Source organism: Furipterus horrens, unplaced genomic scaffold (genome assembly GCF_987537825.1).
Source record: "Furipterus horrens unplaced genomic scaffold, mFurHor1.1.pri manual_scaffold_9, whole genome shotgun sequence".
Lineage (NCBI taxonomy): Eukaryota > Metazoa > Chordata > Mammalia > Chiroptera > Furipteridae > Furipterus > Furipterus horrens.
In genome coordinates this window covers 96,585,850-96,613,471 of record NW_028327179.1, presented here as the reverse complement: position 1 = coordinate 96,613,471, position 27,622 = coordinate 96,585,850, and the positions used below count along the sequence as shown (strand labels likewise).

At 54.6% G+C, this 27,622-nt stretch overlaps 1 protein-coding gene across 2 annotated transcripts; it reads right to left on the bottom strand.

Annotated features, from left to right (window-relative positions):
• Window positions 1–1,139: 1,139 nt before the first annotated feature.
• ARHGEF5 (Rho guanine nucleotide exchange factor 5) lies at window positions 1,140–25,912 on the bottom strand. 2 transcript variants are annotated; one of them, XM_090287625.1, is made up of 15 exons: window positions 25,590–25,912; window positions 13,676–16,712; window positions 13,093–13,150; window positions 12,608–12,672; window positions 12,157–12,410; window positions 9,660–9,820; window positions 9,105–9,257; window positions 8,719–8,848; window positions 8,505–8,579; window positions 8,152–8,241; window positions 6,622–6,779; window positions 5,697–5,858; window positions 4,026–4,096; window positions 2,323–2,427; window positions 1,140–1,674 (listed from the first exon to the last, which is right to left on the bottom strand). In XM_090287625.1, the coding sequence occupies exons 2-15, from the start codon at window positions 16,698–16,700 to the stop codon at window positions 1,517–1,519; spliced, it is 4,665 nt and encodes a 1,554-aa protein (XP_090143751.1). In that variant the 5' UTR covers window positions 16,701–16,712; window positions 25,590–25,912; the 3' UTR covers window positions 1,140–1,516. The 2 variants fall into 2 exon arrangements, with proteins under 2 accessions (XP_090143751.1, XP_090143750.1); XM_090287624.1 differs by lacking the exon at window positions 25,590–25,912 and adding an exon at window positions 22,014–22,131.
• Window positions 25,913–27,622: the final 1,710 nt, after the last annotated feature.

Sequence of the window (27,622 nt, the reverse complement as noted above, 5' to 3'; positions counted from 1 at the left end):
TCAGAATTTTCCTAAACCATCTTATTTTAGATGGCTCAGTAGTGTCAATCTGTTTAGGATAAATTAATATTAAGTCCTAGCTTTATTATGATAGTGATAACTTTTCTAAAACTTAAGCAAGCTAACCTACATTTTTGGATGGACCGAAAACAAAGTGAGTTATCAGAAGTGACACTGTCGTGGCATATCACCATTATCTGGTACAGGACAAAGTGTGTAGTGTTGTTCTGACCTCTGCACAAAGCGGCAATGCCATACCGTAAAGGTAGCGCAGGAGTAGACTGTCCAGGAAAGGACTCGGATGACCCAGCTTGGGAGATGGTTGTCCTATTGCTGTGTGCCGGCTCAGTGTGAGAAATAGTGCACAGTGACTCTCTTCAGCTGAGAAAGGCGGTCTGATCAGAGACAGACAATCGCACTGTGAATCTGGATAGGACTCCCGTGGCTCCTCGGTCTGACCTTGCGTTTTACATTTAAGGAGGGAGGGACGGACAGGCTGAGTCACGGCGGTGCGGTAACTGGACTCTGGGTCTCCTGACTTGGGTCCTAGGACTCTTTCCAGCACCCCGTACTGCTTTTCACGAATGGCATCAAATGGCTGGGAAGAGACCTTCGCAATAATTCAAGTCAAAATGGAAAATCGTGAATGGTCTGAGTGGTATTTCCAAAGCCACCCAAACGAGGCTGTACCGTAAGATTCAGTGAAAAAGGAAGTCTGAATAGGGTTTTCATTGCCCATCAATTTCTCCTAATTTCTTATACAACCTCTCAGGCCACAGCAAGCAGAGAAACCACCTGTATTCTTGGGAGTCATGAAGCAAGAGTTGACTGACAGACACCATGACCTAGGCGACACCTTGGTCTTTCATGACCCAAATCACATAGCCGGGAAGCCTCACAGGACTCCACGTTCTGAACCTGGTTCAGTGCTCAAGAGTCTGAGGAGGAAACGCTCAGAGTAGTGCCAGGTTTATTAGAGTGAGAGAGGGTGACCCTCACATTGCCACCACCAGACCCCAGGGGTGCAGGCACTGACCTCACGCTGAACATTAAGGAAATGCGTTAGTGAGGGCCGGAAGACACCCGAGGCCACCAGCCTGGCCCTCCCATCTGGTGTGTTCATCTCCCTTACACATCTCCCTCCAGGGGACTGAGGTCAGGTTCTGTCGAACATGCGCCCACAAAGGACACGCTGGTCAGCTCTGAATCTGCTCTCTGGAGGCAGAGTGTTGAGTACTGTACAGTACAAGAAGTAAAGTTCCTTGGGGTAGACCCATTGGTCCCTTTTCCTACGAGAAAAGCTCTCCAAGTCCAGTGCAAAGTCCCTTAAAATCCCCGACCAAGCACAAAGCACAAGCAAGGAGGCCTGGGTCTAGCAACCGGTTGCAGGATTTAGTGCTTGGGCTCCCAGAAGTCTAGATCTTGGTCCGCAGAAGGCCTCTGCTGCGGGGCTGTAGGGCCAGCCCTGTCCCAGAACACCTGTCCCGAAGCTCGGAGGGGCCCCTCCCGGGAAGAGCTAGGTCTGCTGTTCCACCAGCTGTAGTTTGGCCGTCTTGACTCGCTGGGCTTCCTTCAGGTTCCGCGCACGAACCTCGGGGTTGGAAATGAATTCCACCTGCTGCACAGGAAACCAGCCTCGCTCCCCATCAGAGAGTCTCACGCCCTCCAGCCAGCCTATGGGCACAGGGTGGTGGGAAGAAGAATTATCTGGAAAACACTCACAATCACTTCCCCTGGACCCCCTTTCCTGAAGCATTTCTGAAGTGTAAGGCTGAGGGGACCGCAGAGCCCCGGAGCATGGGACATCCAGCCTCCCAGTTTACCCTCCCTGGCTGCTCTAGGTGTTCTTGCTCTACTCTGATGGGCTGAATTGTGTCCCCCCCAAAATCTATGCTGACGCGCTAACCCCAAGCCCCCCAGAGTGAGACCTTAGTTGGGAATCGTGTTGGTGCGGATGTCACCAGTAAAGCTAAGGTGGGGTTGCACCTGAGCAAAGTGGGCCATGGACCCAATATACCTGGCACCCTCATAAAATGAGGGCAATCGGGGCACAAACACACAGAAGGAAGACAGAGGCAGACACTGGAGTGATGCTGCCCCAAGCCAAGGAACTACAGCCGCTAGGAGAGGCGAGAAAGGGCCCTTCCTAGAGGCGTTAGAGGGAGCACGGCCCTGCCAATGGCCTTCCGGCCTCCGAAACCAGGAGAGAATGACTCGCTACTGTTTTATGGTGCTTCGTTACAGGAGCCCTAGGAAAGGGACCCGTCCACCCAGTGTCCCGCCTCCAGCGCCAGCCCAGGCCTCGCGGGTTCTCCCTCTTACCATCGCTGCTTTGCTGGGTCACCATGACCACGTCTGCCTTCTCCAGAGCCAACTCGTCATTCTCCCGGGGTTTGTAGGTTCGGAGGCATTGCACTTGTGGGGACTCTTGGAAGAGAAGAGCATGAAGACAGGTTAGGAAAGGCCGGGAGGAGGAATTGTGGGGGGCGGAGGGGTAGGCGGCTGGAGGCCTTGGGATGGAGCAAGTTACAGACGAAATGGATCATTGGATAGGTCTCCATCTTCCACCAGGGAACTCAATGGCTGACGAGAAAATAGAAATAGCCAGAATGGACGCAAATCAATAATTGTATTTTTCTGGCGAAGATGAATTGAGAAATACACTGTGAACACCTTTAGTGACTCATTATTACAACTACTCCCAACCCATTTCCCTCTGTTATCTTCCCTGACTCTTTTGTCCTCAGTGGATTCTGAACTCCTTCAAAACTGACCGCCTCGGCCACACCACGCATCCCTGATCTAACTGTGTCGTGTACATGTCCTGGGTCTGCCATGAGAGTGCGACTCCGTCTTCATTTTCTTCGAGGCGCTCAGCGTGGGCCTAGGAGAGACTTCACCAGTGGGGTTCCAGGTGGGCTCCAAGTCTGACCCAAGAAGGCCCTGAATCCCCTCCAGCTTCCGTTTCCTCAGCTGTACGTGACTCAGCTGATCAAGAAGACTTCCGAGGAAATTCCAGAATTCCTATATTTCTATATTTTTGTGACTCAGGGGAAATTCCTACAGTTTTGAAGCTCAAAATTCACAACACTCCAGAGTACTCCTGGCCCACAAGCTTTCCGTCTTCCAGGGCTTTCTGGCTCGTCCTACTCTCCCGCACTGCACTGGTTTGCTCAGAAAGCAAACAGGACACCGCATGACCATCTGCCACCCACAGGGTCACGGGGAAGGAGGAGGGGCTACCTCCCTTCCTCCCTCCCCAGCCCCGAGGAGCTGAAGCCCAGCAGATGGAGCTCCCAGGGAGCCTGGCTGAAAGAGCCCAGTCTGCTGCGGGCTTCTCGACTTCCTTTTCCAGACTTCCTTGTATTTGTTTGCTCTTTTGAGTCATCAGAAGTCCAGCCTTCCTTTGAGTTCAGTTCCTGTTGGATACGGAGCAGGAAATCCTTGCTGGAGGACAGCTGCGGGAGGCCCATGAATCCAGGCTTCACGTGCACGCAGACACGTTTGCCGTGTGTGTGTGTGTGTGTGTGTGTGTGTGTGTGTGTGTGTGTGCGTGCGCGCGCGCGCACACACAAGCGTCTGTGGTTGTGAGTACCTGCAAGCCTGGGGCGAGGGCCGTGGTCGCAGGAGGGGACATGCTCAAAACAAAAGGACCGTGTGGCTGTTGGCCCCTGACTCCCGCTGCAGCCCTACTTTCTCCTCCTCTGTCCCTCAGACCTTCAATCAGGTAACATCCAGGCAAAAAACCAGCAGGACAGACTTAAGGAGCCAAATACTTAAAAAGAGTAAACTATCGCCGCAGGCAGGGATTATGCTGGGGGGCGGGGACGAGGCATTGCTATGGTGTCGGGCGGTGTTAAGCAGCTGCATCTCAGGTGTTCAACCCCCAGGGGCCAGTCTTCGGCCCTGAAATCCTGGACAAAAAGTAATCCTCCGAAGCCTCCCAGAGCTACCACTGAGCCCCCCAAACCCCTGCCTCTAAACGGACCCCGCCATTTTCTTCTTCCTCTTCGACCCTCACTCACCACAACACTCCAGAAGGTCCGGCTCCTCCCTTGGCATGGCCAAGGCTGAGATCCACCGCAGCTTTTCACTTCTGAGAAAACAAATCAAGATCATTGCTTCAGTGGCAGCTCTTGAGGGGTGGGGTGGGGGGAGGGCCAGGGGTGATGGTGGGGAACGAACTTGACCATGGGAAAGACTGTCTAGTTCAGAAAGCTGTCTAGTTCAATGGTTTCCAGGGCAGAAGTCGATGGCAGGGCAGGAGCTTCAGCTGTAAGATAATGTCCTGTCTCTCTGTATTCCCTGCATCTCTCTCCAAGTTTATTGTGTTAATAGCATTTCATGTTTTTCCGGTGGGGGCCTAAAGTCCATGGTCAATTGTAGCCAGGTAGATGTTCCGTTTTGGGAACTGTGCTAGCAAAATGTTAACCTCAGCTTAGGTTCCCTCTGTCACTGTGTTAATTCCTGACACGCCTCTGCCCACCGCCCTTCCATTCATGTCTCAGAGATAAAAATCAGTCTGTAATCCTAATTAGATCAGGCAGACACACCTTCTCATTTTCTTTGTCCTATAATATAATCCAAGCCTAACTTTGTAATTTTCTAAAGGTTTTTGCATTATCTTGGCCTCGGCCTCCAAACACACCGGAGTCCCTGAGAGCTGACAGTGTTACTGTTCCCGGAAGATGCCGCCCAAAGCAGCAACCAAAGCGCAGGAGGTTGACCTGATTCCTTGATGCAGGTGACTTTTTGCACAGACTCCCACATCAGGCCCCGTAAGTGAAGACAAGCACTATTGATCCCACCCTGAAATGTCTTCCAAGGGACAAAACTGAAACACGTCTGAAATATGACATTCCTCAGACTATTAGGTGACATGTTAAACTTTTTAAAGAACAAATTTCAGATGTCTTTTATAACATCAATAATAGGTACAGCCCCGGTTGGTGTGGCTCCGTTGGTTGGAGGGTCATCCCGTACACGAAAGGTTGCAGGTTCGATCCCTGGTGAGGGTGCATAAAGGAAGCAACCAATCAATGTTTCTCTCCCTCTCTCTCAACTCAATTAAAAAAAAAAAAATCCTAGGTAAGGATTTAAAAATAATAATAATAGGTACAGTCTTGTAGCTGTTCATTGACACTGTGCACCAGATTTTATAGGTATTATTTTCTAATATTCTCCAAAATGCATGTATATATAAGTGCACTTTTTGATTGTTAGATAAAAGATGAGCAAAGGAGAGTCCTCAGCACTACGAATCTGTTCATCCCAGGACCAGGGCTGCTCATAGGAGACCCATAAATCCAGGCTTTGCGTGCATGCAGACATGTGAGGAGGGGGAGACAGGAAGCCCAAGGCCCCCCAGTGCTTGTCGTGCTCACACACGTGCACCGAGGAATTCCTGGCTTTCACGCGTGGGCATTCACCCATGGGTGTCAGTAACCTAGCTCTTTAGGGACTCCATAGGGGTCCACCTGCTTTCTGGTCCCTCCCAGACTCTGTCCTTCTGGGAACACAATAGCTACAGAGCCTTGGAGGTGACTTTCCACCCCGGCCCACCAGCCTCCTGGAGTTGCCGTTGGCTCTAGGAGTCTGGGTCTCCCTGTGGACACCCCCAGTCCGCAGAGGGCTGGACAGGCGGCCGCCCGCTCCCCCCCCCCCCGACCCCCACGCGGCTGCCGGCCCTGGCTCACTGAGTCTCCGTGCTGAAGAGGAACTCGGACTGGGTGCCCTGGGTGTTGTGCAGCAGGAAGAGCCGGAAGAGGTTCTTGTGGGACCCGTGCAGCCTCATTTCACACTTCTCGCCCCGGATGGAGGAGAAGGGCGCGTGGTCGAATACCAGGAACCGGCTGCCCCTGCGAAACACACGCCGCTTTCCGGTCCGATCCTACCGTTGTGGTACTTCATCTGCGCTCGTAGCTTTGGGTCCCAAATCCCTGACCTCAGCATCTGCGGCCCGCACATTCTCATAGAGACCCCACGCTCGTGCTAACTTGCTCCCGAGACAGAGAAGCCAAAGAACGTACATGCACGACCCACGGACATGAACTAAGGAGGGGGATTGCTGGGGGGCAGGGGGGTACTGGGGCAAAGGGGAAAAATTGGGACAACTGTAATAGCATAATCAATAAAATATACTTAAAAAATAAAAAGATGGTAGCTCCAGCGTCCCCAGGGATTGGTCACTAGTTTGGCAAACCACGTATTTAGCCTCACGGATACTTCTCCACTTTTAAGAGTTGCAGAGACAGAACCAATATGGACTTTGTAAGGCCCTTAGGACTAGAGGTAGGACCTGGCTAGGTGTCTCTGGGCCAGCAGGCCGAGCCTGGCTCCAATCGGCCACAGACGGAGCGACTGGGAATGCCACAGTGAGCGTGCTGCATTTTGCTGTGTCTGCAACATGGTACCTACAGGTCCGGGCATGTGACCTGTGACATAATTTGGTGGGATCCCCTTTTTCGCTTTGGATCATTCTTTCTCTTCTCTGTGCCACAACTGGACGCCACGGGCTGGGCCATTGAGAAGGGTTCCTCTAGGAACACGACCCCTCTCTGTCCCTTTCCGTCCCCCGTCCCACCTTGCCTCTCCCATTTCCCTCCCATTCCAGTTACTGACTCTCGGGGCCGAGACAGCAACAGACAGTCATTGAAGAGATGCAGGTGGACTGGCCGCGTGTTCAGTTTTCTTCGCAGCCCTGGGGAGACGCTGAACTCCAAGGCTGTCAGCTCTCCACTCTTCACCAGCCAGCGTGACTGCGAAATGAGCGGGAATATCTGCAGGGCAGGGGACGGTGGAGAAGGCCGTGTCACGGGCAGGCCAGCCACAGGGCTCCCTCTCAGCCCGGCCTCCTCACCACGCCCCTTCCTCAGGAGCTTCACTGACCAGCATCTCTTCTGCACCTTCCCTCTTGCTCATAACCCACCCCCTTAGACTGTTTCTCTGTGAACCGTCCAAGTATAACTATCTATTGGGGTACAGCTCCCACATCCACAGCTCAGGCAATGGAAGGCACCGGCAGGCCAACCCAGAGTGACCATGTGAGAAAGCTCAGCCCTAGAGACCTGGACTGACGGAGACGAGGGAAAGCCCAGTTAGGGCAGGTGATGAAGGCAGGCAGCGAACAGTGTGTGTGTGTCTTGGAAGTTCAAAGATCTGGGCAGTTCTGACATCTGTTCTTTCTTTGATTACAAACAGAGGCAGAGAGGAGCAGCTGGAATCAGATGTGGGGATGAGATTAAGGAGAACTAAGTAGAATCTGCTTGGAGCTGCAATTTGGGTAAAGATAAGGTAGAAACTATGATCGCTACACAGATAAGGGGTGCTCCTTCTCACAAGGAGATAAGAATGGCATCTGTTCTGAGCTGAAATTTAAGTGCGGAATGTGTATGGTGTAGATTTGCGTTTGGATGGGAGATTCTGGCCCCGGATTTGGATTCAATTTTATATCGCTTTTGTTACTCTAGACCAGTGGTTCTCAACCATCCTAATGCCGCGACCCTTTAATACAGCTCCTCATGTTGTGGTGACCCCCAACCATAAAATTATTTTCGTTGCTACTTCATAACTATAATTTTGCTACTGTTATGAATTGTAATGTAAATATCTGATATGCAGGATGTATTTTCATTGTTACAAATTGAACATAATTAAAGCATAGTGATTAATCACAAAAACAATATGTAATTATAGATGTGTTTTCCGATGGTCTTAGGTGACCCCTGTGAAAGCGTCGTTCAACCCAAAGGGGTTGCGACCTACAGGTTGAGAACCGCTGCTCTAGATGGAGATGATAAAACACTGACTGATTGAAACACCAAAAGCGTATCTTTATAAAGGCTTTCATGGATAAGTTCTCTCTCATCTGCTCAGTTCCCAAATGCACACTCTGCCCCTCGGGTAACCTCTGCCCTCTATTTCTTATGTTTCCTCCACGTTTCTTCAATACACACAAGCAAGTGTGCACGATTTGCACCCTCCTGCTGTCCCATCAAAGCCAGGACACACTGTTCGGTAAATCTCCCTTCTCACTTGACAAGGTATTGTGGAGAATGCAGCAGGACAGAGCAGGGGCGTGGGGACGGGTGGCCAGAGACAGGAGGGGACCGTGAGAGGAGCGGCCCCCGCACGCAGGCGCCCGGCTGGTACCTTGCACTCGAACTCGATCTTCTGGCTCAGGTAGATGAGCTCCTCCGTGCGGCGCATGCTCTGCACGTTGCTGTTGCAGTCCCGGATCAGCTGCGCGGCCGGCGGCCGGGGGAAGAGGAAGAGCTGGGTTAGAGGCTTTGAGCTTTAAGCGCCCTGCAAGAAATCTGGACATCAGTCGCTGTGACAACCGCAGTCTCCCCCCACCCCGGGCTGAACTGCACGCGGCGGTGTCGGGTTGAAGTTCGAGACTCTGATCTGATGGAATCCGTACTCCTGGGCGGAGTGAAGGGGAGACTGAGGCTGGGGCTGTGGCAGGGAGAGCAGTGTGCAGGGGGGCGGGCTGGGCTGCCTACCTCCTCAAGGGCGTGGTGCGCCTTCGTGGCCTCTGCCTCCTCTGAGGAGCCAGGCTGTGTTCTCTTCAGAATGTTCTAGGGGACACAGAGCAGACAGCAGCCCGATGATGGGGGGAGGGCAGAGAACAGGAAGGGGGAGGGGGTGCGGGACAGCGGCAGAGGAAAGGCTAGGCCACCCGCGCGGAGGGGAGCGGCCCCGGGGTGGGGTCAGCACCTGCAGCAGCAGTTTGAGGCGGGTGATCCGCTGGAAAGGCAGGATCAGAAAGGACTTGAGGGACAGTCGCTGGCAGATGGGGTCGCTCTCCAGCTTCTCCAGCACCTCCCGGAAGCTGCTGTTCGTGTTCCTGCGCAGACCGCAAGCCTCGGGTAAGGAGGGGCGGGGGACCCGTGGGGACACAGCGATGGCAGCCCACTGTGTGTGTCAGGCAAGGATGGTGGCCCCCGGGTACGCGGGTCCCGGATGGAATGGCCGAGGGCCTCTGGTCTGGAAGGTGGGCTGGGGCCCCCGGCGGCAGCGCTCTGGGCTGGGGGCTGGAGGTCTGGGTGCAAGGTCACTGCCGGGCCCACAGAAAGGATGGGTGAGTGGGGGTCAGGTCTCACAGCAGGTTCTGGAAGGTGCGCTCCTGGTAGGTCTGGTTGGTGACATAAGGCAGGTAGACCCGGCGGAACTCGGAGGCGTGGTTCAGGACCACATCGCACACGTGGAAGGCGAAGATGTTGTTCTCGAAGTTCTCCTCCAGGTCTGACAGGAACCTGCGCAGCATTCAAACAGCCTCCTGAGGCCTGCGGGCCCCAAGGAGCCGCCGCGGGCCCTGCCCTCCCCGCGCTCGTGGGCAAGACACGCTGCGTCAGCAAACGGCCCGCTCACCTGCCCGCGGCTCCGCGCCCCTCGCTGCGCAAAACTCTCTGGTCCTAACATTGCATTTCTTGCTCTTTTTTTTTAAATTTTTTAAAAATATGTCTTGGTTTTCTAATCTTTGGATGCTTCATCTCCAATGCACTGCATGTCACAGTACATTGAAAATGTCACCCCAGGAGGCATCTCTGATTGATGTGTTCATCCGCCCGCGGATCATCTGTCCGCCCACCGCGCAGGGTCCAGGCTACAGACAGCGAGGGCGTGTGAGCGCGGGCGGGGGAGGGGAGGAAGCTTACGTGGAGCTGACGCCACGCACATCCTGTAAACGAGAGAAGAGCCACTGGTGCTCCTGGTTGGAGAGGATGGCCCGGAGCTGGCGCGAGCGTTGGAAATGGTCCACGGCGATGTTCAGGCTGCGCAGGTAGGAGGCCTCAGAAACAATCAGCTCAAATTTGGCCTGGGAGGTGGGGAAGAGGAAGATTAATTAAGAGACCATGGAGTCCCGGGTGTATGTGTGACAGGCTGAGTGGCAAGCAAGACAGACCCTTCCGTCGCCTACCGCGACCCCGGGACCTAGCCTGATATCAAGGGAAGAACATGGAGGCTGAGGAGGGGCCCGACGGGTGCCGACGCCCAGAGCTGTAAGAGAAAAGGATGCTTTCTGCTTTCAAGAGACGTGACCTGAGCGTGTGTGGAACTGTGCCCTAAAGCAGTGGCAGGGGATGATGCCAGAGAGGCAGCCGGAGTGGAGCTCGGGAGGGTGGTGTGAGCACATCTGGGCTGAAGGCCACGGGAAAACAAAATGAGGCTTTAGGCAGGGGAATAGCTTGATCGTAAATATGTCCCTAAGCACAGCGTGGAGGACAGATGAGGAGGGGCAAGATCTTGAGCCATGTGAGGAAACTGTCCAGAGGCGAGATGAAGGCTTGAACAGCCATGGAGACGGGGAGAGGAGGCCAGGTGCATGACTCTTCAGGAGGGACACGGGGAAGGACCCAGTCATCTACTAGAAATGGGGTCTAAAAGAACAGGAAGAGTCCCTGCTAATGCCTCAGTGTTTGAGTTCGGGAACCCGGGGAACAAGGGAGTCACATCCTGAGCCGGAGAACTTTGAAAGAGGAACAAATTCAGGGGACAAAGGCGATCTGGGTGTGAGAAGTGGAAGGAAGCAGGATTTGAGAATGAGATGGTGCTGCTGGGGTTGAATGGAAATAGTCCAGCACTGGGGGTTCCAGCCAGGGGCGGGGGGGGGGTGTGCATGCAAGGACCCATGGCCCTGCCCCCCTCTAGCTGGGCCGGTCTTGCCCTCCACCCAAGCAGGCAGCTCCAAGGCAGATGAAAAGGTAGAACCGAGAAGGAGACAGCGCGCCTGGGGGATGGCCCGGATAACCAGCGGCAGGGCAAGGTGACGCCCCCCGCATGACAGCACTGAGCACAGATTCAGGAGGGGATTTCTTGGGTGGGAGACTGGACTGGCCCCAGAGCCCCGGGGACTCGCGAGGGAGCTGGAGGTGGTGAAGGAGAGCACAGACAGGCTCATCCCGTGTCCCCACTGTCTGGTCCACAAATCTGGGGCAGAGCAGCGATGTTCTCAATATGCTCTTTAGAAGCTGAGGTCAGAACAGGGTCCCAAGTCTAAGCTTCAAAACTACTAAAACTTACACCTGTCTCTGTTTGGCTTGGTAAAAGCATCGTTAATCCGTCAGTCTTTCTGGCCGAATCTCTCTCCTTCCCGCCTCTGAAAGGGTAGAGTGTGGCCCTCCTACACATCAAGCTGTGTCTCACACACTAAGTGAGAGCTGGATGGACACGTGTTATTTTATTTAGACCGCATGGCAACCCTGAAAGGCAGGTACTCACCTTCCTCAATTCTAACACAAGAAAACTGACTGAGCAAAGTTTAATATAACTTGCCTGAGTTTATACAGCTAGTAAACGGTGAAGCCAGGCTTCAAACCACGTTGGCCTGACTTGAAATTAAAGTAGTAAACATTGTAAATGCTTACTATATATTAGAAACTTATTTTTTTTTCCAAAAAAAATTCTCCCAGTACCTCTTGGCCAACACAGTTTTACAAATGAGGAAACAGAAGCCTAGAGAAAGTAATTCAGCCAGAATTAAATAGCTAGCAAATATTCAAGTGGACTCCCAGGCCATTTAGTCTAGAACCTGAACACTTCAACATTATACTATAACAACTTTCCACGGTGCCACACTGTCTTCCTGGGAAGAAAGGTTTCTCCCATAGTTCAGACTGATTATCAGAGAAGCTCTCCATGTACAGCCTATTAATGGTAACAACTTAACATCATACAAACAGCCCCTACTATAGTCTTACTGTTGGGAGTAAGGACCAAGCAGAGGCCGAGGGGCAATCAAAAGCCTCCACGGTCTAATGGACCACAGGATAGGAGCAAGGGGTACTCCGTCTTCAAGGGACCTGATAGACAGCCCCTGGCCATGCCTCGGCTGAGAAGGAAATCCTTGTTGGAGGCTGAAGCTCTGGTTGAAGAAGAAAACTTTAGCCTCGCCTGAAACGGTAGTGCTGGGGTCGATTCCACAGCCCCCAACAAATTCAGAGGCAGGCCCCTGGTGCAAGTCTGCACCAATAACAGGTACAGGCAGATGGCCCGTGGCCCGAGGAAGTGGAGAGGCAGGATGGCTTTGACCTTCAGAGAGCAAGTCAAGCGCCTTAGAGACGGCGTGCACGAGTGTGTGTGGGTGGTGGCAGCGGTCAGCGGAGGTCAGAATGGGGCAAATGAGGTGATTTCCCGCCTGGCCCCGCCGGCTACCTCCTGCAGCTTTTGGTCCTCGTGGGTCATGGAGAGCAGCACCGTGCTGTTGCGCACGACGGGGATCTCCTGCCACAGGGAGCTGCTGGAGGCCAAGGAGAGGCGCTGCAGGTAGGACTCTGAGGACACCAGGGCCTTCCGGGGCTGCCGTGGGGACACCAGCCCGGGGGCCTCCGTCAGGCTGTCCAGCCGCTGCTGGCTCTGAATCTCCTTGTTCAGAACCACATCGCTGTATTCCTGGTACAGCAGCTGGGCTGGAGAAGTGTGGGAGAGGGAGAGACTTAGGGAGATGGGGGTGCAGGCAGAAGCCACCAGACTGCTTCCGGCTGTCCTGGCCCTCTCCTCTTCCTGTAGGTACCCACCCCTCACCCCCCACGAGGACAGCCAGGAGACCCCCTCCAGTCCCGGCAGACACCCCCATGCAGCTTTCGTTCTGTTTCAAGGTACTCACAGGAGTTGATGAGCTTCGAGCAACGTCTCGAAAAGACTCCCATCCCCTCCTTGGGCTTCTTCTCCCTGTGGAGCAAAGAAGGGCTCTGGGGTGCTTGCTAGCCAAGAGACACCGAGAAGCCCTCGGTGACTGTGGATGAGGTCATCTCTAACAGCTGGGACATGCGCTGGGAGGTCAGGGCCAAGGCCCCTGGAGAGGCAAGTTCTAGCCTGACCCACTTGGGGGTAGTTTGGAGCTTTATCTTTGATGTCATGTTGAACTTTTACAAGGGGTCTAGTTCATGGCCAAAAGGCCTAGGAGGATGGAAAATCAGGACTCAGGTAACAAAACCAGGTAGATCAAAGGTCTTCCTACCCTGGAATCCTGGCGTCTTTCTCTTCCCCCTGGAAGAGACAGGGTCTCAGAACCCTTGTCAACTGATAGAAATGTCAGGACCCTAAGAAAAGAGAGTACAGGTGGGCTTGTTGGGGGAGAGGGTGACTCACCTATAAACAATGGTGTCTGAAGAGCCAGGGGACTTCGACACGGCTGGGCCTCTTGTATCTGAAAAGGGGAATGGATGAAGTGACTGAGGTCTCAGAGGGACACGGGGAGACAGCCCGAGAAGGTAAGTCCTAGTGTGGGAGAGGAAGGCACCGGGGAGGGGAACAAAAAGGCTCAACTGGAGCTGCGAGGGAGGGACGTGCCAAAGCAGAGAGCATTTGGGGACACTGCTGCCAGGTACCCGCACACGGTAAACTGGACAACTAGGGGACGTCTTCTCACTGCGAGCAGGACACCAGGCAAGTGCTGGGAACCGGAGGGTGGGGTGGGCCTGGGAGGGGAAGGTGTCCCGAACAGAGATACACGATGAAGGAAGAGCGTGGTTGCGTGGCAGACGGGGACGGGGGCCAAGGGGAAGAAGGAAGAGCGTCGCTGAGCCCAGAGAGGCTTTCAAAAGATTCCCTGTGTCGGGGAGGGACACACAGGGGAGGGGGGACAGGGGGGGACAAGGGGGGCCCTGGGCACAAAAGCCGGAGCAGATGGCGCGAGCTGCAGGAGGCGTGGTCCGGGGAGGCAACCGCTCACCTGGAGCACCCCCGGGTAAGATGGAAGGCCTGCGCAGGCCCTGCCGCTGCCAGCCCTTGGACTTGCTTGAGGCCTCACCTGAGGCCGCAGCCTGTTCCCCGCTGCCCTGGGGAGGTCTCCCTGGGTCCCCCCTGTGGGGCCAGCTAGACGCCTTCTCCAGGTGGGGGTGGCTGGGTTTGCCAGGCTGCCTTCCTTCACGGAGATCCGATCTCCTCGGGCCATTGGCTCCTTCCTGCGGGGCTGTTCTTCTCAAAGAGCCTCTGGCAGGGGCCGCTGACTCCTCTTCCAGCCGGGGCTCAGTGGGGGATCCCTGCAGTCGCAGGGCCCCGGGGGCGGTCGGGGAAGAGGGACTTAGAAGGTTGGCCATGTTGCTGAAAGCCATGCCCGGGGACACTTCACTCTTACTCCTGCCGGTGGGAACCAACGAGTCTGCAGATCTGCCCGTGGCTGGGGGCCAGGAGGTCCGTCCCGCAGAGTGGGGGCTGGAGACTGTCCACTCTTGACCCGCAGGCCTCGGCTTGGCTTGAACCCCTGAATCCATGAGTGCTCCCTGGATGCTCTTGTTCCAGCCCCTGGCCTTCGGGGGAAGCGGGGGTGGTTTGGCCAGAGGCTCGGTGAAAGGCTCTAGGAGAGGGACAGGGCGCGCCGCCCTGCAGGTCCTTGCGCCAGGACGGTGGGGCTGGAACGAGTCAGGAGTTGGGGGTAACGGCTTGTTGTACCTCTGCCTCGGGGAGCGATAGGTCCAAGTGACCGGGGGATAGTCCGGGGTAGAGGGCAGAGGCCGGTACTGCCTGGCCACAAGGGGGTCGGGGACTTCGGGAAGGGGGGCTTTGGGGGGGCCGCGCAGCCCCGAGCTCGGGGCCAGCGGCAGAGGACAGCTGCACTGCCTCGGTGTGGGGATCGCCACGCCCTGGCAGCCGTCTCTCTCCGCCGTGGGGGAGCGGACATGCTGCTTCTCTGGGAGAGCAGGGGGTGGAGGTTCATGGAGCCTGGTATCTGCGAAGGCAGATGGGGGTGAAGAGTCATAGGCAGGAGAGCCTGGGACAAAGACTGAGTTATGGGGGGAGCCCCAGGACTGGCGGCCGGGCGGACTGCCAGGCCCGTCTGGACTTGAGGTGAATTCTCGAGAGTCCTGCCACAGAGTGGACAGTGAACTAGGGGATTCTGGAATAGTGCAGGAGCCCCTACCGCCTCTCCTGTCCCTTCTTGGAGTCACAGAGTCACAGGTGGCAGGCCCAGGGGGCCTCTGGGAAAACTCTGACTGGGAGAAGGAGAGCGATGTTCCCTCCAGGTGCAGGATCAGCTGTGTCCTCGGAGAGCCCGGGAAGGAGCTGCTCCTCAGGTGGGGGACGGCCCCCGGGGAGTCGGCTAGGGAGCTCTGGTGGCCGGCCCAGTCGGAGCTGCCACATGGGCCCACGGCGGCCTCTGCAGAGGGGAAGCCATGGAGGGCGAGAGCCTCGGAAGCCCCATAGGGAGATGGGCTGTTGATCGAGAAAGAGGCTCTGGAAGATTCTGGAAAACATGAAGCAGGAGAGGCCTTCTTCCTGGGGATGGCGATTGGGAGGCTGGCAGATGACAAGGCAGTGGTGCTGGGGGAGGCTTCCGCAGGACTGACAGGAGCTGAATCCCGTGTCCCCAGCTCAGCTCCCTCCTGATGGCTGTCCTGAGCTGTGCCTTGGTCAAGGGACCCCACAGTAGAAGAGGAGCTATGTAAAGGGACGGGCTGACGGGAACCTCCTACTGGCTCTGGTGCAGGAGTCAGAGCCGCGGGAGACAGTCGCTCAGCCTGAACCCCTGCGTGAGCCTCAGGAATCCTGCGTACGGCCTTAAGGGCATCTGGGAACAAGTCACAGGGAGGAGAGAGCTCAGGGGTGGCCAGAGCTGGCGTGGGAGGACCGTCATGCTCTCCCCACTCTTCTGTGCCCCTCTCTCCCCATAGCACAGCCCCATCCCAGTCTTCTGCCTCTTCCTCTTCCTCCTCCCCCTCCTCCTCCGGCAGCAGTGCCTCTGCTAGGCCCTGATGTTCTTGTCTTCTGGGGACATTCACCGATGTCCCTACTAAGCTTTGGTTCCCCTGGTCCTGAGCATCCACCCCACTCTCTTCCAGGCCCCCCAACTCCCTCTTCCCCTGTTCACCCTCTTCTAGACCTTCCTGGCCCCGAGGCCCCTGCGACCACTCATCACAATTTTGAGCCCCCAATCCCTCATCAAGCCCCTCACTTTCTCCTTGTTTTGAAAGCATCACACTGTCTTGCATCGGCCCCTCTTTTTGCCTCTGTCCTCCCTCTGTACCATTAACCTGCTCCCCCATCTGTTCCTGCTCCCCGAAAAGCCCACCAGAACACACAGCCCCCCTGAGAGACCGCCCCTCCTGAAATCCCACTTGCTCCTGCCCCTGCTGCTGCCCCTGCTCCTCCAGTCCCGGGGCCTCCTGCAGCTCTTCCCCCTGCTTGACGATCCCCCTCTCGGGGCCCGGCAGCGGGCTGGTCTCCACGGGGGGCTCTTCACGGGAAGGCGAGCCTGTGGCCTGCGCAGAGGCGTGTGGAGAAGTCTCCCCCTGTTCCTGCACGTGTCCAGTCCCCAGCATCAGAGAAGGGAGTTCTGGTCTGAATTGCACCTCCAATCTGCTGCTCAGTTCGCCGGGTACTGGGCCCATGTCCAGACGTTCACCCGGGAGCTCAGGGGGAGCTGGTGTCCTTGCCTGTATGTCTGCCGGGCACACTGGCGTGTCCCAGGCCTCGGCCGCAAGGTTCTCCTGGTCGGTCCCCACATCCGCAGGGGCTTCCTTGGGGGAGGCGGCCACACTCTCAGTTCTGTAGCCGTTCACGTCTCTTACGTCTCCCTGCTGGGTCCCCAGGGGTTGGCGTCCCTCTGCCCACTCACAGGACGGGTCCTGGCCTTCCTGAGCTTCAGGCCCCATGGCAGGGGCCTGGCCGGTTCTCATGAGAGCTTCAGGGATAACACTGAATTCTTCTGTGTCCAGGACGGGAGCCGATGCTCCGTGCTGGGGCCCCTCAGCCTCCATCGGGGCTGAATCCTAAAGAGGAACGACAGACAAGGTTTTATCACCTCTCCTGCTCTCACCTGTCAGAAGGGCAGACCACAGAGAACAAGAGTGGGCCATACCCTTGGTTCCACAGAGATTCATTCTTGGAGACAAAAGCTACTCAACAGAATAAGCAATAGCCTCTATAAAACGTGTCATTTAGCCCCAGCTGGCATGCCTCAGTGGGTTGAGCATCAGCCTGCAAACCAAAGGGTCACTGGTTCGAATCTCCGTCAGGACACATGCCTGGGTGGCGGGCCAGGTCCCTGGTTGGGGCACATGTAACCGATCAGCGCTTCTCTCACACGTTGATGTTGCTCTCCCTCCCTTTCTCTCTCCGTGCCCCTCTCTCTAAAAATAAATAAAATCTCTAAAAACCAACCAACCAAACAAAAAACCCCAAAACTTGTCATTTATTTGTCTGTTTAATAAATATTTAGCAAGCGACCCTTTCATGTGCAGGGCACTCAGCCATGAACAAGACAACGGCCTGGAGCCCGCAGTCTGTAATAGGAGGCAGATAATCAGTGACCGACTTAGAGCCTCATTGTCAGAGTCCCAGGCGCTCCCGTGGTCATTACTGTCTAGATGGGACTGTGTCACACTGTGTCTGCCCGTCTGCTCCCTGGACACCATGAGTGACTCAGGTCCCTGTAACTCCCGGACACTGTCAGTAGCAAGCCCTGGATCTAATGGCCCAGAGCAGCAGTGCTGGGGGAGGATCTTCCTCCTCACCTGCCAACCGGGCATTAAAACAGGTCCGGTCGGAGGCCAAGTGCAGTATAAGCGCCCTTACCCAGGGTCTGGGTAGTACGCACCCCATTTTCCAGAGCGTCCAGCACAGCCTCGTACCTCATGAACAGTTCTGTTTCCAATTATAGAGGCAGCTGTGGCAACGCAGAAGGACCTATTAGATCAGAGCCGTGTAGACACAGAGGTTGCCTGTTTCAAGTGGGTCAGTAAAACTGTCACCCTCATTATCTTATTCTCCCTCCCCTTCGCCCCAACAACCCTCCCGTTGCTTCTCAAAATTCTGACCTTCTCGCCCCTCTTCTAACTTCCAGCAAATACTTCGCAAAACACTGAGAAACCGAAGGAGAGGGACTGCTTCCGTTTCTTGCAATTCAGAGCCACAGACGTTCCATCCCCCTTGGCCCCCCGACAGTGCAGGGGTCCCTCAGGTGGTGGGCGACCTCTCCCTCCCCTTCTCCTGTTAGGACCGCCCCACCGCACTGAAGCACGCTCATGCCTTCCTCCTTTTCTAACCTGTAAGAGGAGCTGTTCACACCTGCTGCCTGCCCCTCTGGTCAAGTTGCTACCGCCAAAGGGGACTCTATGGCTGCTTATCTTGGAGGTTCTTGTCAGTATTTGACACTAGTGACATTAGAAACGCTCCCCTGTTATTTGTGAGACAACAGTTTACCAGTTTTACCCCTTCCGTTTTCCCCGATCCTCTAACGGGACCAGTGGACCCCTCTTTGTAGCACTTAGCAACTCCAGTTCACTTTCCTTCTCCTTGGAAGCATTTACACGATCATAATGACACAATCCTTTGTGTATTCTGATTCATCATCTGTCTCAAGCAATCGTGATAAACGTCACGAGATCAAGAATGACTTGTCTTGCTCAAGACTCTCTCTACATAGCTCAATACCTGGCCCATACTGAGTGCTCGATGATTATTCAATTACAGAATAAAGTTCTTGTTTCTCCGCTGGCCCACGATGCCCATATCTAAAACTCGGCTGAAGCTACAGATGAGGAAACTGAAGGTCAGTGAATCGAGACACTTACTCAGATTTCCTAAGCAAATGGCACAGGTGAACTCAAACCAAGGTCCACTGCAAGCAACCAGAAGTCCAGGTGTAAGGAAGCTGGAAGGTCACCAGCCTGGAGAAGCCCTCCTGGGCCTATGGACCCCACAGCTGCCCCCGGACCTGCACCTCCCTGTCTGGTCTCGGCTCAATGTGGAGGCCCACCACCCAAAACGCCTGCTGAGATACTGCACATGCGCACACGCTTGCACGAGCACACATCCACACGCGTGTGCGTGCCTGTGTGTGCGCGTGCACACATAATGAGCCAACCTTGCAGAGACTGCCATAACCAAACAAGCAGGTCCCTAGACACCTCGCAAATGTGACAGGTATGTGACAAGTTCCTGATCACCCTATAGACACAGATGCCATCTCTAAGGGGCAAAAAGCCACCACGTCTAATGTAAGCATACTTATGTAGAAGGGCTTTAATATCCTTTCCCAGTGAGTGACACAGTGCAAGATTTGCTCCCTATACCTAACCCTAAAGACAAAACACTATCATCACTATGGAAGATACTGGGACAGGACCCTATATTCTGAACCACACGTTAAATAATATACTTGCTCGACATAAACACTTTGTGAATCTTGGCTCGTACCTGCCTAAGGAGACGGTGTAACTAAACCTGAAGTTCCCCCTCACCCACTGTCCTGGCCCTGTATCCACATATTCTACCATGTGCTCAAAACAAGCAGTCTCTAAAAATACGAGCGCGTTTCTACTATATTTGTAAGCACCATGTGCCACGTGGATGCCTTCAGTTCCATTCTAGGGACACGAGGCACGTCTGCCTCCTGCAACCCCACTGACACTATTTCCAACATTGTCTTTATCCTTTTGGAAATACTGGGGTCACCGGCTCAGCCAGCACTCCCTGGACCTGATCCTGTCCTATGACACCCCTACTGCAGTCGGGCACCACAAACCCAGAGCACAACCACATTAGAGTAAGTCTGAATGCGTGGCTAACCCACGGAAAACCATCAGGACAGCGTTCCTGCACTGCCCATTATATTAGAGTTGCCTCCTCACCCGCTTCTCCACAGGGGGTGGATATCGCTAACCGAGCACAGGGAAAGACCAAACGCGGCAGCTGCTGACCCTCTCCACATCCACGTGAGACTCCTTGGGAGACCGAGCGGCAAGGCATCCCATTAACATTCTGTGTGACAGAGCTGGACATCTCCCTCGGAGCCCCTCACCCCGTGGCTTTTGTCCATGTCTTGTCTGCAGACATGACACCGTATCTCACAGCTAGCCCCCACCCCCATCATGTTGCTGCTTCTCCTTCGGGCCCACGGGCCCATGCGGGCTGCTGTATGTAACTCCGAGGACCACGCTTCCTGGATTTTCTAGGGGTGTCAGTTTCAAGGATTCTGAGCTACACCACAAATCACTGAGACACTCAAGATCACCGCACTTCTGCCTTCACACTATTATCGTCTTCACTGCTGCTCCTTTTAGGAAAAGACCCCCAAATCAGAAGATAGGTTCTCATTTTGATGTGGAAAATGAGACTCCACCCAGATGGATGCCTTTACTCAGTGTTTGACATTATTGCCCCCAATGCTACAAAGACACAGAAATAAGAGATAGAAAAGCACTACAAAGGTATAAAAAGTAACTGCAGAGACCCGTGTTCTGCCCACCTGAGGAGAGCCCCACCATCCCGGCGAAAACTGTAATAAACATCTCTCTCCTATCTAGTTCCTAATGTCTGAAAATACCGACAGCCACTGCCCTGCAGACCAGATGGGCTCACACAGAACATCACGAGTGGCAGTGTAGACATACGCCCACCAGCCCACTGTGGCCCCACTGCCACCCACGCAGCCAACGTGAGGGACCTACCTGCGTCCTTAGCATAGCCCCTGAGGGTGACCTTGATCCTGCCCACCTTGTAGACACTAAATGACCAGCTCCTGTTCACCCCACAGACAAGGCACCTGGCCAACGCCTATCTGCGCCTGCTTGGTCTACACTGCTGACACTTGAGCAACCATGACCCTGTGAGTGACCCATTCCTGTGCAAACCACAGTGACTGGCCACTCCAGACACCACAAATGCCACCTTCTTGTTTGTTCCACAGACGCTGTACTTGATGTGGCCAGAGACGGCCTCAGAGAGACAGCGCTGTGGGCAGCCATCCACCCCAGGGACCCCTACTACCTGAAGACTCTTGGCTATGTTTAGACTCACTGCAGTCCTTTGATAGGAGGGATTTGCTCACCTCCCGACCTCTCTCTCTTCCCTGCCAGGATAATGACAGTCACGCCTCCTGCCACACAGTCACACTCCAGATCCACACCCACATCCTTCCTCCTCCCAGCCCCACCCCCCGAGAGCCCCCTCAGCAGACATGGCTTCACTTTCGGGCCCACAGACTGGTTATGAACTGCCCCCCATTTTGCTAGCACCTAGGCCGGGAGCTCCTTTACACTCCCGATGTAGATGAAACAGGAAGTCTGGGAAGGAGGCCACATCCGGAGCCTCTCAAGAGCGAGGAGCTGGGATTTCTGGGCCAGGGCAAGGGTGCAGGGCCTTGGGAAGCCGTAGGAGGAGCCAGAGAGGACAGACTGAGCGAAAGCCACCCTCTCGCCCTTCCTTGTCTGTCTGACACACCCCTCTCCCTCAATCTGACAAGTCCTGGCCAGAGGTCGCGTTTAGGTGGACAGGAGGGCAAACCTGTCTGGGGAACCCAAGATCCGGGAAGGGGAGAAGGGACTGAGGTCTGAAAACCCAGAGGCCTCCGGACTAGCTCAAGGAGGACTGTCTTGTTGGGAGGCAATTTTAAAGGATGCTCAGAACAAGAGCCGCCCCCAACTCTAAACAGCTCCCTTCCAGCCTCCCCAAGTTCCCAACGCAACATTGTGATAGACGAGGAGCTCTGGAGGTACTCCCCAGGCGGGGGGGCTCTGGGCAGGGGGACAGGAGTCATTTCACGGGTGGAAGCACCGGGCTAGCAGGGCAGAGGTGAGGACTTAGACATTGCGGAGCCGCAGGGAGGTAAGTGAGGGGAGGCGCAGGCCTAGGGAAGCAGAAGGAGCGGTGAGAGCCCTACAGGTGGGCCCGCGTCCCTAAGGGGGTCTCAGTCACTGCGTGTCGTAGGGCCGGCTTGCCCGGGGACCCAGACTTTGAAGAGCCCTATTACTGATTGGCTTGGGGACCATCTGGGGGCACGGTGCCCATTTCCAGGCGGGACCAGGCCGGAAACGAGTTTTTCAGGCAAGAGCATTCCCTCCAGCTCCCCTCCTCTTCCAGGCCAGGATCCTCGGCCCCACGCCCCGCACTCTGCCCATCTGCCCAGCCGCCCCCCCGTTTCCGGAGCCTGCGCCCCGGGGACCCAGCGGGGGCCGGCCCCCGGGGTGAAGGCCTAGCTTCCCCGTCCTCGCCGTCCGTCCCCCACCTCCGCCGGGGGCTCTGCAGCCGCCCGCCCGGGGCCACGAGCCGCGCCGGAGGGGGGCACCCACCTGAGCAATGTCACATGCTGTCCCGACCCGAGGGTCCCTCCGGGTGCCGGGCGCCCGCCGGCCGTCCCGAGCGCAGGCCCTGGCTGCTCGGCCGCCCCACCCGCAGCCGCCCCTCCCCGCCCGGCCGGGAGGGAGGGACCTGGCGCTCCTAGGAAGTTTCAGGTGAGGAAAGCGGGGACACACCTTCCTGGGGGAGGGGCAGGGCCCGTCGGCGCCGCCGCCTCATTGGTGCGGAGAGCAGGTCCCGGCGCAGCGGGGCAGCGGCGGCCCGCAGGGGAGCGCGGCTCCCGGGCTGGCGGCCGGGGCAGGGGACAGCGGCCAGCGCGAGTGACCAGAGGAAGCGGGACAAAGGGAGGGGGAGGCCTCCCGTGTCTTGTGCGTCTCGGAAATCTGCCTGGAAGTCTCTTCCCCCGCGGGCGTCTTCAGATCTTCACCTGAGCCTGACGCTGGAACGTGGTCGCCTGCCTCCCGCCGGGCTGGCTTGTCGGGGTCTCCGACCCCCGGAGTTACTGCGTGCGCGGGGGCGCGCGCGCATCTTCGGGCCTGATGCTAACTTCCCTTCCTCAGGTCCCCCCGTGACTCCCTGTCGGGGGAAGCTCTGTCCTGAGCTCCCTCCCTAGGAGGCCACGTCTTGGTGCCTAGGAGTGAGCATCTCTAAGACAGCCTGCCCGTCTCTCCTCCATGTATTAGCTGAGTCCGCCTTTGGTTACACATCTCAGGGTGTGTCTCCCCTCTTCTGCCCAGGACCTCGGGGTGCGTGTGCGCTTGTATGGAAGGATCTCAGCCTGGGTCTCAGGCCTGTGTTTCTCTCCTGGCCAATACTTCTTCCCGATCCTTGCAGGGCAAGCTTGCGTTCTGTTGGTCTGGGTACGGGCCGGAGTGGGTAATGCCTCTCCGCAGACTTCACAGATGCCAGGATGTCCCTGTGGTGCAGCCACACGCACACAGCAAGGACCTCTCACCTAGGGGACCTGGATTCTTGGTATTTTAGTCAGACACCCCCCACCCCGTTACTCCAGAGGTTTCATACTGACATAAGTCAAGAGGAATCTTCATGGGCTCCCTGGCTGTTCTGGTCTTGGGAGCGCCACAGTTTATAAGCCGCAGTAGCTAGTGGGTCAGACCATTTCCCGATCACTGTGCCCATCGGCTGCTGCACTGATGCCCCTGACCGTGCCTACCAGGTTTTTTTGAACGGGACTTTGGAATAGAATGTAATTAAGGTGTCTTCTCTAATAAAGTCCGGAAGCATCTCTATGTTCAAAGGAAGTGCTCCTTCGGCCACAGTACCCTGGGATGAAGCCCTGAGCAGCCTACGCTATACTCCATATGGGTGTGGGAAGCAATGGGGAAAACCAGGACTCGGGGTTCAGGTACCAAAGGGCAGGTCCACCACGTGTCATAGCTCAGCAAGGGGACAAAAGTGGCAGGCGCAGTGAGTCCAAAAGTTCATTGCAGCATTATTTACAGTAGCCAAGACATGGAAGCAGCCTAGGTGTCCACTGATAGACACCTGGATAAAGATGGTACACACGCACAGTGAAATATTACACAGCCGTAAAGAGAATGAAATCTTGCCCTTTGAGATAACGTGGATGGCCCTAGAGGGTCGCATGCTAAGTGAGATAAGGCAAACAAAGACAAAGACTGTATGATCTCGCTTATATGTGGAATCGCCAAAAAGAAAGCAAATGAACAAATGAGACAAAAAATAAAAAATAAAAACCCAGATTCATATAAGCAGAGTCCAAAGCGATGGTTGGCGGAGACAAGGGGCCTGGGTAGATGAGTGGAAAAGGTGAAGGGGAATATTGCCCATAATATCATGGTTTTTGCACAGGGACAGGTGATTATTAGAATTAGTGGGATGGTCACGTTGCAAGGTCAGTGAACCCCCGATCCCTGGGCAGGAGTTGCAGACCTGCTGTTTGGTGCTGCCTACTGGGAGCGGCCTCCCACGCCAGCCTGGCTGTTCCTGCTGCTCTGCTCTGGCTCTGCTTGGCTCTCCTGGGTCACAGCTCTCTGTCCTTTCGTGTCCCCTCTCAGGTCTCGTAGGTTTCACCTCCCCTTGCTCTGCCAGCTCTGGCCTATCAGCATTTTGTTTCTGTTTTTGGAAGTCACCACCCTTGAGTCCATGACCTCTGGGCTCTTATCCAGAGAGTGAAGCATGCAAGGCTTGACCTGACTTTCCAAGTAGCACTGAGCTGTAAGAGTTAAAACTCAGCAGTGTTATCCCGGGGCGGGCACTGCCTGACCAGATACCCTGCAGGTGACACCAGCCCGTTACTGGTGGTGTGCTCTCCCACTTGGTTAACTGGCTCTTGGCAGACCCAGTGCTAGCTCTTTGGAAGCTGCTCTGGCCTTTCTGGCTCTGTGTTTTGCCTGATCCCGTGACCTACATTCGAACCTTCTGGACTGATTTTAAATTCAGTTCTTTTCCTAACTTGGCTAACCATGGTCTCTCCATCTTCCTCCTTGAAGTCCACCTTGACTTGGCTGCTGTTGTTCTTAACTATCTAGTCTATTCGGATGAACGTATTTTTTTTTTCATCCTTTGCACATTGTCAAGAGCCTAAATTTAGTGCTAGTCAGGGGGTGAGTAGGAATTGCCTCATCCGTTGTCCTGTATTCATTTACTCAGTATGCATGTTAACAAAGACCAAGTCTCTGCCCCCAAGGAACAGAGGAGAGACGCAAGAAGCAAATAATGACAGCAGAGTGTGGTGTCACACGGAGACCCACACGCAGTGCAATAGTGGCAGAAAGGAGAGAGCGCTGCTTGGAGGACAGGAGAAGGCTTACGGGATACGATGAGGTTTGAGTTGACTTGTCTTAAAAAAGTATTGTTCCTTGGTGGAGAGGACAGAGGAAAGGGGCCCCAACAGCGGAAGTGGGGCGTACAAAAGTAGGTGCCTGAGCACGTTCTGTGCAGGGAAGAGCAAAGAGTGTGGGCTCAACATGGGGCGGGTGAAGACATGGCAGGGAAGAAAGGGAGAAAAATAGCAACCATGTAAGGTGTCGGCCATGTTAAATTAGCTCACTCGTGACCATTGCACAACATACGTGTATTTCAAAATATCAAGGTGGACACATTAAATACATATAATATTTGTCAATTATACCTTAATAAAATGGGGAAAAAATCCTTTAGAGGTGCCACCTCTCTGGAAGTATGAAGTCCCAACGCAGCAGCAGCACGCACAGCCTACAAGCCCCTTCATGACGGGCTGCCTGACCACGCTTTCCCCGTGTCTGGTCATTGTGAACAAAGAAAGGATCTTAGCCCTTCCCTGCTTGGTCCAGCGCAGTCTTTCCCTTCACTAGAGAGTTACTGGCTTTGTCCCTGATTGCAAGTCCTTGGTACCTATTTCTGGAAGTGTCCTGTTCCAGCTATCAACGTCCCCAGCGGCTGTCCCAGAGGCCGTCCAAGCATCCCTTCTTCACTTTCACCCACATCACTTATTCTCCTTCCAGTCGCAGTCCCGACCCCTGCCCCACGCAGCATGTTTTCTGTCCTGCTCCCAAGGGAGGGCCCAGAGGATCCTGTGGTCCCTGGGCCCCTAGGCTTCCACTTACCTGCCCTCATCTCCCAGTGCGAGTAGAGAGGTCCCGGTGACAGAAGATAGAGGGAGTGCCCTGTTTTGATCACTGTGTCACAGGTTTCATTGCCAAAGACACAGAAATGGAAATGAGAATAAAGATGAATAGAGAGGGAGATGCCATTCAGGTCAGTAGGAACATCTTCCTGTTTCCCTTCTGATGCAAAGATTCTTGCCTCCGCAGCTCCCTCAGGACGGGGACACTGAAGACATTAAAGTAAGAGAAGCAAACATTAAAAAGAAAAGCCAAGTTCGGAGGACAGTTCAATCCTGTCCTTTTCGACATGGCCAAGCAGCCAGAGAGGATGTGACTTAAAGATCATACTCCTAGCTCCTATGCAGTGGCCAGCCGGGGTTAGCACCCTCCCAATTACTCAGGCTGCCCACTAAGGTTGCCGGGAACTTCCTTTAGGTTGCCTGCATTCGTAACATCATTAATATGCATGCAGTCAAGGTAGGGTGCTCCGTGTTGTGGGTTATGCAAAGACAATTACGACATAGACTCTCTCCCTAAAGGACATTTAGATGGAAATGATAAAATCCCATTCTAAAGAAAGAGGCACAAATAATAATGCCAAAGAAACTCAAAGGAAAGTATGGTTAATGGGGGCCAGAGTGGTAAGAAAGGCTTTACTGAAGAGTTGAATCTTGAGCTGCCCCCAGGTAGGACGTGTGGGTGTGGGTGGGTGTGGGAGATGCATTTCCATGACAGCTGACACTCTGTGCCACTCCCCAGTATCCAGGTTCCATTCTGACAGCGGTAAGAGCAGCATTTTGGAAAAGGAGTGGGCTGAAAGCTGAGCATGAAGCCTTGAGACATCAACTCGGGCATGTGCGGAGGCAGCGAAAGGCATTCTTACCTGGAACAACCCTTGCCCTCACCCCCCAAATCAACCTCCACCAGGGCATTTTTGCCCAATGCGCTGCTTTGATGGATTCCCCAAAGCACACACAGATTCGGTCCCCAGTCAGAAGTCCATCTTGGATTTCTGGCTCCTGAAGGAAATGGGAATTTCTTGCTTGGCAGAAGTTAGAGCACCATCTTGTGGAAGTAAATGGTTTTGCTCACAGCCTTTTTGTCCTGAAAAGAAGGGTTATCTTTTACAAAAATCAATCTTGAAACACATTCTTGGCTCTAACTAATTCTTGAAACATGCAGTTTGTGGGTAACAAAAGATTCCTCCCATCTTCTCAATCTCTGATGGCCGAATCAGTGGCCCCCAGTCAATGCCAGCTTTCCTATTTTCAGAATAATAGCACATATTTAAGATCCAATATTCTCCCATCTCAGACTTGATTCACTTTCGCTGTGCGTTTTCAGGTTGGAGTTTTAACCATGTCCAGAGAGATCTAGTCTTCTCTGAACCGAGCAAAGTAACTCCAAGTCCCCAACGAGAACAAGGCTCACAAAGAAAGAGATACCGGTGTCGCGGTTCTGTTCTGTCTCCCCCAGAGGAGCTGGGCAAAGGGGGTCCTTTAATTTTTAGGAGCTGAAGTGCTGTAATGGGGTACATTACAGAGAGGAATTCATATCTGCCAGAAACTTACACAACCATTTCCTAGAAATTTTTTGAGTAGGTCCGCTAACAAAAATTCCCGGGAAACTGCTTCCATTAAGATCATAAATTCATTGAATCACTAATGAGACTTTTAAACTCTACGCTCCAGTGGAGGGGAAATGCCCGGTATTCCATGAAATGTGGAATTGCTTTCCCTGCAAAGGCGTGGACTTGAACAGGATGCCCTCCAAACAGTCTCAGGGTTCCTTAGAGTTTAAGGTCACTAGACATTTTGAAGAATTAAAAAAGAAAAACACCTGTTTTAACTTTTAAAAAAAAATCGTGTTTGGCAAAGGTTATACATGGACGTGTTTCAAAGTTTGAAAGTACAAAGTCTGCGTTTTCCCTTTTATACGCGTTCCTCCTCTGTCCAGCACTCTTTCCTGCACACTCCTATAATGCAAGTCGTTGGTGAAATGCTTCCAGAACTAGTCCCTGCATTTAGGAAACA